This window comes from Cetorhinus maximus, chromosome 29, assembly GCF_964194155.1.
Source record: "Cetorhinus maximus chromosome 29, sCetMax3.hap1.1, whole genome shotgun sequence".
Lineage (NCBI taxonomy): Eukaryota > Metazoa > Chordata > Chondrichthyes > Lamniformes > Cetorhinidae > Cetorhinus > Cetorhinus maximus.
In genome coordinates this window covers 24,774,954-24,787,990 of record NC_135907.1, presented here as the reverse complement: position 1 = coordinate 24,787,990, position 13,037 = coordinate 24,774,954, and the positions used below count along the sequence as shown (strand labels likewise).

General features: G+C 47.0%; 1 protein-coding gene and 3 non-coding genes across 4 annotated transcripts; 2 read left to right on the top strand and 2 right to left on the bottom strand.

Moving 5' to 3' along the window:
- Window positions 1-1,204: 1,204 nt before the first annotated feature.
- fmc1 (formation of mitochondrial complex V assembly factor 1) lies at window positions 1,205-5,022 on the top strand. Its single transcript, XM_078531996.1, has 2 exons — window positions 1,205-1,446; window positions 4,599-5,022. The coding sequence occupies exons 1-2, from the start codon at window positions 1,315-1,317 to the stop codon at window positions 4,800-4,802; spliced, it is 336 nt and encodes a 111-aa protein (XP_078388122.1). The 5' UTR covers window positions 1,205-1,314; the 3' UTR covers window positions 4,803-5,022.
- A 6,332-nt stretch (window positions 5,023-11,354) lies between these two features.
- On the bottom strand, window positions 11,355-11,436 carry trnal-aag (transfer RNA leucine (anticodon AAG)). Its single transcript has one exon. It is a non-coding gene; the product is annotated as a tRNA-Leu (tRNA).
- A 208-nt stretch (window positions 11,437-11,644) lies between these two features.
- Window positions 11,645-11,726, bottom strand: trnal-uag (transfer RNA leucine (anticodon UAG)). The gene has a single exon. It is a non-coding gene; the product is annotated as a tRNA-Leu (tRNA).
- A 270-nt stretch (window positions 11,727-11,996) lies between these two features.
- Window positions 11,997-12,078, top strand: trnal-aag (transfer RNA leucine (anticodon AAG)). Its single transcript has one exon. It is a non-coding gene; the product is annotated as a tRNA-Leu (tRNA).
- Window positions 12,079-13,037: the final 959 nt, after the last annotated feature.

Below are 13,037 nucleotides of genomic sequence, written 5' to 3'. Positions count from 1 at the left end.
GCGGCAAAGCCAAATTAGTAGATTTTGAGGAGATTTTTATAAATTGAAAGTCCCAAATTGCTTTACAGCCAACTAAACTTTTGACATATAGTCACTGTTGTAATGTAAGAAAGGCACAGTGAATTTGCACGAAGCAAACTCCCACAAACAGTAAAGTGATAAATTACCAGACTCTGATTTTAATTGAGGGTTAATTATTGGCCAGAACAGCAGGGGAATTCAGACATTATCTCAACAACAGTCTCAATCAAAGTTCAATTCAGTGAAAAAATCTCGTGGAAATGTTAAACTGATAAAATGCTAAATTTGGTGTAGATTATACTAAATAAGAAGCATTGACATATTTAACAGAAAATGGAGTGATTTCCATAAAGAAAGGCTCAATATTTGGAAATGTGAAATTAAACCTAAGAATACTCATAGTTTCACAGCACAGAGAGAGGCCATTCGGTCCATTGTGCCTGTGCCGGTCAACAAAGATCTGACTGCACTAATCCCATTTTCCAGCACTAGGCCCATTGCCCTGGAGGCTGTGGCAACACAAATGCACATCCAAATACTTCTTAAATGTTATGAGGGTTTCTGCCTCTACCACCCTTTCAGGCAGTGAGTTCCAGATTCCCACCACCCTCTGGGTGAAAAAATTCTTCCTCACATCCCCTCTAAACCTCCTGCCCCTTACCTTAAATCTATGCCCCCTGGTTATTGATCCCTCCACTAAGGGGAAAAATTCCTTCCTGTCTACCCTATCTATGCCCCTCATAATTTTATACACCTCAATCATGTCCCCCCTCAATCTCCTCTGCTCCAGGGAAAATAACCCCAGTCTATCCAATCTCTCCTCATAACTAAAACTCTCCAGTCCAGGCAACATCCTGGTAAATCTCCTCTGCACTCTCTCTAGCGCAATCACATCCTTCCTATAATGCGGATTCCAGAACTGTCCACCGCACCGAATGGGGGAATTTCAGGGGCTAAAGGAATGGGGAGGGTTGTGGGGTTGAAGAGATGGGGGGGCGGGGCTCAGGGGGTCAAAGGTCTTTGGGGGCGACGTTTCTGACCTCTGCAGCGCCATCCTGCGGCTAGACGTGGCAGTGTATCGGATCGGCGATCGATTGGTTTTGCTGTTGATCGTGGCTGTCGCTCGGGGTTTGATTTCTCGGCCTGGCTGTCGCTCGGGGTTTGATTTCTCGGCCTGGCTGTCGCTCGGGGTTTGATTTCTCGGCCTGGCTGTCGCTCGGGGCTTGATTTCTCGGCCTGGCTGTCGCTCGGGGTTTGATTTCTCGGGTTTGATTTCTCGGCCTGGTTGTCGCGATGGCGTCGCCGCCGCTCCGGTTGCTGAGGGGAATTTGTAAAGAATTGAGGAGCCTGAGCCCGGCTCCCGGTCCCAGTTACCGAGACTCCGCCGCCTATAAATATATAATGGAGCAATTCCGGAGAAACCAGGTGAAAATAAATCAAATTAACACCCGGGGCGGCGAATATTCTCCTTCCACCAAATGGCGGGAGGACTTTGGATTGGTTGTTTGTAGCAGCCAATCGGAGCAGAGAGATGACCCTCAGACCCCCCCTCCCCCAACTGACCCTCCCCCTCCCCCAGACTGACCCCCCCCTCCCCCTCCCCCAGACTGACCCGCAGCCTCATAATGACCCCCCCTCCAGACTGACCCCATCCCCCCGACTGAACCCCCCCCTCAGACTGACCCCCAGCCTCAGACTGACCCCCCCTCAGTCTGACCCCCCCACAGACTGACCACCCCAGACTGACTCCCAGTACCTCAGACTGATCCCCCCACTGATTGACCCCTCACACTGACCACCCCCCCAGACTGACCCATCCCCCGACTGACCCCCCCCTCAGACTGACCCCCGGCCTCAGACTGATCCCCCCCGATTGACCCCCCAGCCTCAGACTGACCACCCTCCAGACTGACCACCCTCTCAGACTGACCCACCCCCAGACTGACACTCCCTCCCTACTGACCCCGGCCTCAGCCTGACCACTTCCCCCCCCTCCCCCATCCAGTCTGAGTTTCACTTCCTTCTCCCCAGTGATGGAAACTTGAACCCGCCTTATCAACTCACCATTTGTCACCTGCATAAAACTATCCGGGGCTGCAGAAACTGATCGTTATTGCAGGATCATCCTAGATTGAAAACAGAACTCCTGATTTCCATTTGTCTTCTGCCTACCCTCTTCTTAACCCCTTATCCCCTCCACCCTCATCTCCAACAGAAAATGCGAGGAGCTCCTGGCGTTCTTTGTCACTAAGATTGCAAGGACCCCATCGGCTGCCTCTGCCACTAGCCCGTTTGGCAAAACTTTCTTTAATGCTGATCCCAGCCCTAGCCCTGAACTCACACCTTTCTCTAGTTTCCCTCTTATACCCCTCACAGCTCCTCTGGGCTCATCTTGCCCATATGACCCACCAAACTGATGACTTCCCTCCCTCCTTTAAATCTGATATCATCACCCCCTCCTCAAAAAAAGACCACAATCTTTGACCCCACCATCCTTGTAAACTGCTACCCCAACTCCAACCATCCTTTTTTCTCCAAAGTCCTTGAATGCGTTGTCACCTTCCATCTAGCCCAGAATCTGTTTGAATTCCTCCAGACAAGTTTCTGCCCCACTCACAGTACCAAAATAGCTCTTATCAAATTCACAAATGACATCCCATGTGACTGTGACAAAGGTAAACTCTCTCTTCTCATCCTTGGCCTGTCTGCAGCCTTTGACTCATCCAACGCCTCTCCACTGTCATCCAGCAGAGTTGGGACCTGCTGTCACCTGGTTCCATTCTTATCTATCTAATCATATCCAGAGTATCACCTGCAATGGCTTCTCTTTCCACTCCAGCACCATTACTTCTGGTGTCCCCCAAGGATCTATCCTTGGCTCTCCCATTTCTCATCTACATTCTGCCCCTCTCAGCCACACTATCTGAAAATAGTTTCCACACATACGCTGACCGCTCCCAGCTCTACCTCACCACCACCTCTCTCGAACCTCCACAGTCTCTAAGTTATCACACCACTTATCTGACATCCAGTATTGGATGAGCAGAAATTTCCTGCAGTTAAATATTGAGAAATATTGCCCTAACTCTCATCAAGTCCCATTAACCCATCACACCTGTGCTCCCGGACCTACATTGACTTCAATTTAAACCAATCAAAAATTTGATTTTAAACTTCTCCTTTTGTTTCAAATCCCTCCACGGCCTCACCCCTCCCTATCCCTGTAACCTCCTCCAGCACCACAACCCTCTGAGATAATTATACTTTTCTAATTGTGGCCTCTTCAGTATCCCAGATTTTAATTGCTTCACCATTGGCAGCTGTTTCTTCAGCTGCCTGGGTCCCAAGCTCTGGAATTCCCTCCCTAAAACTCTCTACCTCTTTAGCTTGCTTTCCTCCTTTAGGATGCTTCTTAAAACCTATCTCTTTCCCCACAGTGCCTCAGGAAGGATATATTGGCCTGGGAGGAATGCCAGACTAAGTTTGCATTGCCTTGAGATTGGAAGATTAAGGGGTGATCTAATCGAGGGGTTTATGATGATTCCAGGATTTGATAGGGTCAACAGAGAGACCATTTACTCTGGTGGAAGGAATCCAGAACAATGGGCCAGGCCTTATAAGTAGAACCGGGCTATTCAGGGGTGATTTCAGGAAGCAAATCCTCACACACAGGGAAATCTGGAACTCTCTCCCCTAAAAGGCTGTTGGGGCTGGAGGTCATTTGCAGCTTTCAAGACTAAGATTGATGACCTCACCCAACAAAAATCTCTCAAGTTGCCTGCAGCTCAGGTGGTGAAACAGAGCTGAGGTTCCAATCAGCCATGATGAAATTGTGGAACAGGATTGAGGGGCTGAATGGTAGGGTCTTGTTCAGGAGAGACCTGTCCTACCACCCACAATCCCATCCGAACCACCCTCACTCCCCCTACTCCCACCCCCACCACCCACATCCCCATCCCCCCACCCCGACCACCCTCACCCCCCCCACCCCCTCTCATCCCGCCACCCTCAGTCCCGCCACCCATACCCCACCCTCACCACTCAATCCCCCACCCCACCACCCCAAGTTCAGATTTTTAATCCAAAAAGATGCAAAATGCCCAGCACTGGGTTCTGCAGTTTTAAGGAGCTGCAGTAGTTTTCATTCAGACAGGTGCCAAGGTGCTCCACAGGCGTATAAAATGGCTGGTAACATTATTCCGAATATTATCTGGCCTCTGTGCTGGGAAGTAATTTGCTGCTAAAGGTATAACTAGCTATCCCTTTAAATCCTGCACCCTGGTCTGGTCAGTTACAGGTCTGGTCAGTTACAGGTCTGGTCAGTTACAGGCCTGGTCAGTTACAGGCCTGGTCAGTTACAGGTCTGGTCAGTTACAGGTCTGGTCAGCCTTTCTTTTAGTGCCAGGTATTTCTGAAGTTGGTTTGATAGACAGGCTTGTCCTGTTAGTGGGAACTCTTATTGCAAACGACGTGCTCTATTTTACTGATTATGTGGGATGAAATTTGCACCAATGGGTTTGTAGTAAGAATATTCTTAACAATATTATTAAGCAGCTGCTCACTCTGGCTTGCTCCAGGTTACCAGTGAGAAGCTGTGCCGTGCCCATCATGAACTGTATCACCAGGCCTCCACCTACTTGTGCCTGCTGCAGAGTGTCCGGCAGCACCTAGCTCTGCACCAGGAGTACCACACCAAGGGAGAGCGGTCACCCCATGAAGTGGCACAGCTTGTCGGACTCAAACTGCCACAGCAACCTGGAGGCAAAGGATGGGAAAAGTGAGGAGGAACCTTGCTGGAATCCATTGTCACATCGATCCATCTAGTCCCAGGATCTGGAGTGTACCCTATTCATGAGCAAGTTATTGTAATTTCTGTAGTGGTGTTATTCACTGACAAAAGTAAATGTGACCCTGTGGGCAATCATTGTTTCTTGTGCACAATGGAGCTCTCAGTTTCTCAAAAGTTCATCAAGTTATTAAAAACAGATTCCAGTTAAACCCAGTTTGTGACTGTGATACTTGTTATTTAAACAGTTAGATGTGAGGACTAGAAAGATGCGATGCATAATTCCTGCCCTGTATTTGAGGCTTGTTTCATATTTGTGGGTACTAAGCTACCCAGTCTCTTGTCTTCTCCAAACGATTCTGTTCAAAGTACCTTGTCACTGTTGTCGTATTTTTTTCCTCCTAACTTGTTCCCCGCCCTGAAAGTTCTAACTCCCTGTTATATGATCCAATCAGTTTCAGCTGCTATCTTCCCTTACCAGTTCCCCCTCTGATGTTCCCAGCCTATTTCATTACAGGGATCCACAGTCAAACCCTGTCTGCACACACTCAATTTTCAGCAGCAGTTGTGAGATGAGGAGCAAGTACACTGACTGAGTTCACCCCCATCCCCTCCTGCACCCCCACAGAGGTGCTGAGGCCAGTTTTAGTGATCCTACTGCGGAGGCCTTCATGCTCTGTGCCCGTGCATTGATACATCCCCACATTTACCCACTGAACCATTGTATTTTATTCTAAGGAAGAAAGAAATCTGAGAACAGGAATGTAGCTGAAGAGTTTGCTGTGTTTCAGCTCAATTCATGTTATTCAGATGAGGAGGAGTTGGAAATAACAGACACAACAAAAACAAAATGCAATTCTAGAGGCTTCTTGAAACAATCATTTGGGAATTAAGGAAAACCATCATGGATTTGTTAAGGACGAATCATGTTTAACTAACTTGCTGGAGTTTTTTGATGAGGTAACAGAGGGGGTTGATGAGGGTAATGCTATTGATAGGTATACATGGACTTCCAAAAGGCAGTTGATAAAGTGCCACACAACAGACTTGTGAGCAAAGTTTGAGGTCATGGAATAAAAGGGATAGTAGCAACGTGGATACGGAGTTGGCTGAGTGACAAGAAACAGTAGTGACTAATGGATGTTTTTCGGACTGGAGGAAGGTTTGTAGTGGAGTTCCCCAGGGGTCGGTATTGGGACCTTTGCTTTTCCCGATATATATTAATGACCTAGACCTTGGTGTGCAGGGGACAGTTTCAAAGTTTGCAGATGATATGTAAGTTGGAAGCAATTGTGAATTGTGTAGAACTTCAAAAAGTCAGACAAGTTGGTGGAATGGGCAGCCCAGGGGTGGGAGATGAAATTCAATGTCGAGAAGTGTGAAGTGATTCATTCTGGTAGGAAGAACATGCAGAGACAATATAAAATAAAGAGTGACATTCTAAAGGGTGTGCAGGAGCAGAGGAACCTGGGTGTATATGTGCATAAATCATTGAAGGTGGCAGGACAGGTTGAGAGAGCGGGTGATAAAGCATAAAGTATCCTGGGGTTTATTAATAGGGGCATAAAGTACAAGAGCAAGGAGGTTATGCTAAACTGGTATAAAACACAGGTAACAACTGGAGTATTATATCCAGTTCTGGGCACCACACTTTAGGAAGGATGTGAAGGCATTAGACAGTGCAAAAAAGACTCACGAGAATGGTTCCAGGGATGAGGAACTTCAGTTACATAGATAGATTGGAGAAGTTGGGACTGTTTTCCTTGGATAAGGGTGCGAGGAGATTTGATAGAGGGGTTCAAAATCATGAGGGGTCTGGACAGCGTAGATAGGGAAAAAACGTTCCCATTGGTGGAAGGATCGAGAACCAGAGGGCACAGATTTCAGGTAATTGGCAAAAGAAGCAATGGAGACATGAGGAAAAACATTTTCACACAGCGGGTGGTTAGGATCTGGGATGCACTGAGTATGGTGGAGGAAGATTCAATTGAGGCATTCAAAAGGGAATTGGAATATTATCTGAAAAGGAAGATTGTGCAGGTCTATGGGGAGAAGACAGGGGACTAGGTGAATTGCTCATTCAGAGAGCCAGCCAGACACGACAGGCCCAAATGGCTTCTGTGCTGTAATAATTCTGTGAATTTGATGCTAGTCAGTGTGTTGAAATGCAGTGGCACAAAAGCTGCACACAATACTTAACAGTGGCAGGGAATTATTGATGATATACCAAAGGAGGAGATGTTAAGGAGACTACCAAAAGTATGGTCAAAGCAGTGATTTTTAAGGATGGCCTTAAAGAAGTTGAGGAGGTGGAAAGACTGAGAGGTTTAAGGTGTGAATTCCAGAATGCAGTGACAGTCAGCAATGGTGAGACTAAAGACATGGGGAATTCAGGAGGACAGAGTAATAGGAGTTCTGGGGGTTAGAGCTGGGGTAAAGAAGGATCAGGCCATTGTTGGAGGTATCCTGGCTACAACCAAACAGGTAAAAGTGAAACTAGGTGAAGCCATTTCCACTGAGCTAGACAATATTGGCCAATTATGGTGTGGTTGACCACGTTAAAGGCTGTGGAGAAATTATGTAGGATGAGGAAGGGACCGAGGTCTTGGTGCTGAAGGTTACCATTTGAGACTAGTTAGGGCCATTATGGTGCTGAACTAGGAACCAAAACCTGATCGGAGATTTAAAACTGGATGCAAGAGCAGGTCAGAGGCTGGGAATTCTGCAGCGAGTAACTCACCTCCTGACTCCCCAAAACCTGTCTGCCATCTACAAGGCACAAGTCAGAAGTGTGATGGAATACTCTTCACTTGCCTGGAAGAGTGCAGCTGCAACAACACTGAAGAAGCTGGACACCGTCCAGGACAAAGCAGCCGCTTGATTCGCACCCCATCCACAAACATTCACTCCCTCCACCACTGACGCACAGTAGCAGCAGTGTGTATCATCTACAAGATGCACTGCAGGAACTCACTAAGGCTCTTCGACAGCGCCTTCCAAACCCTCAACCTCTACCACCTAGAAGGACAAGGGCAGCAGATAGATGGGAACACTACCACTTGGAAGTTCCCTTCCAAGTCACTCACCATCCTGAGTTGGAAATATATTGTCGTTCCTTCACTGTTGCTGGGTCAAAATCCTGCAGTTCCCTTTCTAACAGCACTGTGGGTCTACCTACACCACAAGAAGGCAGCTCACCACCACCTTCTTAAGGGCAACTAGGGATGGGCAAGAAATGCTGGCCCAGCCAGTGAAGCCCACATCCTGTTAAAAAAAAGTTATATGAAAGATGAGCATGGATTTTGGAGATCACAACATGTTCAAAGGGCAATAGTAATTTGCACGTGTTTTTATTGAGAAGTGGGTGATGACTGAGGTTTTGTAAAGGAGGGAACGGTACCAAGGAGAGGGAAACATTTACAAATTTCAGCTATGGTAGCTAACTTCCTCAGATCAAAGAATCCAACAGAGTTTCTCATTTGAAGTTATGGACACTTGCCTTTCGTATATAACGTCTTTCATGACCACCAAACATCTCAATGAGGAAGGAGGCATTGCTAGATTTGATTCTGGGGAATAAGGTAGGTCAAGTGTCAGACGAAGAACATTTATGGGTCAGTAAGGTTTAGGTTGACTATGGAAAAGGACAAGGAGCAATTGAGAGTAAGAATAATTTGTTTGGGGAAAGCCAATTTAAATTTAAATGGGGTGAGAGTGGATTTGGCCCAAATAAACTTGAATCAAATATTGGAAGGCAAAACTGTAACTGAAGAATGGGCTGCCTTTAAAGAGGAGATATGTCCGGTACGGTCAAGGTCCATTCCCAAACAGGGAAAGGTAGGGCAAACAAATCCGGAGCTCCCTGGATGATTAAAGAGATAGAGAGTAAGGTGAAACAGAAAAAGGGTGCATATGCTGGGCGGATAATACAACTGAGAACCAAGCTGCATATAAAAGGTTCAGAGGGTGTTGCTGAAAAAAAGAGGCTTTTCATCTTACACTTATTAGGATAGACACAAGAATACCAAATTTCAAAGGGAGCAACAATTTATACTGCATGCAAAAAGGGTGCTGATTGGTTGGCAAGTCGACCCTGATTGGCCAAGATGTCACCATGAAGAATGCCCCAGAAAACTGGTGTCCCCCAAGCTTTTGTTTAATTCAGAAAAGGTGCAATGCCTGGACATGTTCTTTTACATTGCAGAGGATGGGTCCCTATGTAAGAATAAACGTGACTTCCAGTAAGTGTCAGTGAGCCACATTGTGAGCCCCACTTAATCTTAAATTAATTATTAGTGTAATTCATAGCACACTCTGGGTTGTTCAGCAAGTGCTGTCCAATCATTAAATTATATCTAACATCAGACATTATGTTCTGAGTTTTGCAAGCACAGGCTGATTGAGTGCAGTCAGTACTCTGCCTATTGTGATCAGCCAAAGGGACATGCTGTTTGATACAATCTGCCAGTCGTTGGGATGTACAGCCTACATACCTGGTATCCCACTAATCATCACTCCCTTTGAAATTTGGCATTCTTCCGTCTGTTCTGCTTAGTGCAAGATGAAAAGCTTTGATAGCATGTCTCTTTTTTCAGCAATACTGAAGTTCTGTTCTATCAAGCGACTGTTCATAGGAGAATTGAAGCAAATAAAGTAAGAAAAGTGAGAGTATGAGAACAGACTGTAGCTAACATAAAAGGGAATTTTCTGCAGGCATATAGATAGTAAAATGGTGGTAAAAGGAGGAGTGGGGCTGATTAGGGATCTAAAAGGGGATTCAAGGATGGAAGCAGAGGGGATGGCTGAGGTACCAAATGAATATTTTGTATCGGTCTTTTCCAAGGAAGAAGATGCTGTGCAAATCATAGTGAAATAGGAGGAAAAGGAGCAATAGGAGGTAGTTGAGAAACTGGTTGGGAAAAAATGGATGAAGAGAAGATTTTGGATGGGCTGGCTATACTTGAAGTTAATAAGTCACTAGGACAGGATAAGATGTATCCAACAATACTGGGGAAATTAGAGGTGGAAATTGGTTTTCTTGGTATATATTAATGACCTGCACTTGGTTGTACAGGGCACAATCTCAAAATTTGCAGATGATAAAACATGGAAGTATTGTGAACTGTGTGGAGAATAGTGTTAACCTTCAAAAGGATGCAGACAAATTGGTAGAATGGGCAAGTGGTAGATTAAATTGAATGCATAGAAGTGTGAAATAATTCATTTTGGTAGGAAGAACATGGAGAAGCAATATATCACCCTAAAAGAGGGTGCAGGAGAAGACCTGGTGGTATACATGCACAGATCATTGAAGATGGCAGAGCAGTTTGAGGAAGCAGTTAATAAAGCATATGGGATCCTGGGCTTTATAAACAAGGGCACAGAGTTCAAGAGCAAAGGAGCAATGATAACCTATATAAAATGCAAAACAAAAACAGAATTACCTGGAAAAACTCAGCAGGTCTGGCAGCATCGGTGGAGAAGAAAAGAGTCGACGTTTCGGGTCCACACGACCCTTCAACAGTTCTCCAGGTAATTCTGTTTTTGTTTTGGATTTCCAGCATCCGCAGTAGTTTCTTGTTTATATAAAATGCAAGTTTGGTCTCAGCTGAAGTATTGCGTCCAGTTCTGGGTGGTGGACTTTAGGAAATGTATTGCAGAGAGTGCAGAAGAGATTCATGCAAATGGTTCCTGTGATGAGGAACTTCAGTTATGAAGGTAGATTGGAGAAGCTAGGACTGTTTTCCTTAGAGAAAAGGAAGCTGAGAGAAGAATTGATAAGAGGTATTCAAAATCATGAGGGGGCTGGACAGGGTAAATTGGAGGAAACTGTTCTCACTCATGAAAGGATCGAGAATGAGAATCAATTTGCAAAAGAAGCAAAAGCGACATGAGGAAAAAATGAGTGGTTAAGGTCTGGAATGTACCGCCTCAGAGTGTGGTGGACGCAGGTTCAACTGAAGGATTTAAAAGGGAATTAGACTGTTACTAGAAAAGGAAGAATGTGCAGGAGAAGGTAGAAGGATGGCACTAAGGGAATTGTTCATTCGGAGAGCCGGTGGGCCAAATGGCCTCTTCCTGGGCTGTAAAAGTTCTGGGATTCTGTGAAATAAGAGGCGACTTGATAAGGATGTCCAGAAATCCCGATGGGTCCAGGCAGAGTCGATAGTAAAGCGGCACCAGCTGAGCTGGATGCAGCGGGTGGGGGGGGGGGGGGGGCTGGCAATGGGCACGACGGGCCGAATGGCCTCCTCCTGAGCTGTGATTCTGATTCTTTTGGAAAATCTGAAGTGAAAATGTAAAAATGTAAAATGTGCTGCAAATTCCTGTCCTCACCCAGCTCCAGAGATGGTGCCCACCCCCAAAAAAAAAACCTAGACCCTTAAAACAGAAAAAGCAGCTTCTCTGGAGCTGGTGCAACCTGTCCAGCCGGTGACAGGGAACCTGAGGGATTTTGCTCCACTTTCTGAGCTGGAAAGGGAATCATTTTGATCTTTAAAAATAAAATTTAAAGAAAACAAACAAAAAAAAAAGGTGTGGGTGTGACTGGCAGCGGTGGGATTCGAACCCACGCCCCCGAAGAGACTGGAGCCTTAATCCAGCGCCTTAGACCGCTCGGCCACGCTACCGGCTGGGAGAGCGGGGCCGCCAACGGCCTTTAAACCTTTTCCCCGGCGGCGTCACTGGCGCCAAATCTGTTCCCGACGCGGAGGAAGGAATCGACTCCTCCGAGTCCGGAAAATAAACGCCGCCCCCGCCGCTCCCGACCCACAGGAGCCCGGAGGAGGGGGAGGGGGAAAAAAATAAAAGCCCCTAAAAATAAAATCAATCCCGGGCTGGCAGCGGTGGGATTCGAACCCACGCCATCGAAATGACTGGAGCCTAAATCCAGCGCCTTAGACCACTCGGCCACGCTACCGGCTGCTCAGGCGCCGGCCGCCGGGGCTGTAGTGGTCACTGCGGCGGGTGGCCGGAGGATGGATTCCCGGTTCGATCGGCGGTGGCCGGGTCCTCGCCGGGAGCCGCTTCCCCGCCCGCCCCAATCGGCCTCTTCCCCCGCCCCCACCCCACGGATCCCGGCTCCTCATCGGCCTCGGGCCTCGGGAACTCGGCCCCGCCCCCTCCCCCGCCCCTACCCAGTCCCGGGGCTGCCGGTTCTATTGGGTGTTGGCAGCGCCGCTGCTCAGCCGGTAGCGTGGCCGAGCGGTCTAAGGCGCTGGATTAAGGCTCCAGTCTCTTCGGGGGCGTGGGTTCGAATCCCACCGCTGCCAGTCACACTTTTTAACCTCCAAAACATTTCACCATCTCACAAAATTTCATTTAAAAATTCAGGAAACAAACCGAATTAAAAATTCAGGATTATTTTATTCAAATATTAACTCCATTCATGAATTGGATCTGCAGCCAGAGGGTGAAGGTCATGGACATAATCTCTGCAAATGTTATATTGCTCAAGATCTAAATTGCCTTTGATCGCAGATAAAGTTCATTTTGCAAAAGGTTCGACTCCGACTGGCACCGAAAATAAAACAGGGCAGAGGCCGAATTCCTTCTTTGATGTAAATAGTTTATTATAGGGCAATTCAGGATGGCCTTGCCAGTCACACTCACTGAACTAATAAAAAAAGGATAAAATTGTTACCTTATTCTCCCTTTTTTAGGCTCTCTATTCTATAGGGCGGTGGGACTAATTGAATAATTCTCCCAAAAGAGCTGGCACAGCCACGATGGACTGAATGGCCTCCTTCCCTGTTGCATCATTCTATGATTTATTGGTCCAGGCTGCAATTCACCTTGTCCCATCCTCCTCGCCCACACACAGGGCCCTGTCCACCCGCCGTGCCTGACACAAGCTGAAGGAGCAGGCCATAAATCATCATCCAAGTAAACCCTTTAAACATTCACCTGTGGTCCTTGCCTGTGAGATTTGGCTGCTCTCAACTGGAGCGATTCACCTGGAGTGGTGAAAAACCCATCCAGGTTTCCTGTTCCCACCCGCTCGCCAGCAACACCTCTGAGTCTTGGCTGAGAACAGGATGGGCTCAGCTAGCGAAAGAAAGATTTTTATATCGTCTTTCGCAACCTCTGAACATTTCAATGCCTTTCACAGCGAGTGAAGAGCTTTTTGAAACGTAGTCGCTGTTGTAATATAAGGAAATACAGCTGCCAAATTGTTCACAGGAAGGTTAGGGTTAGGGATTGAGGCGTGAACAGGTAGTTTTGAGGACAG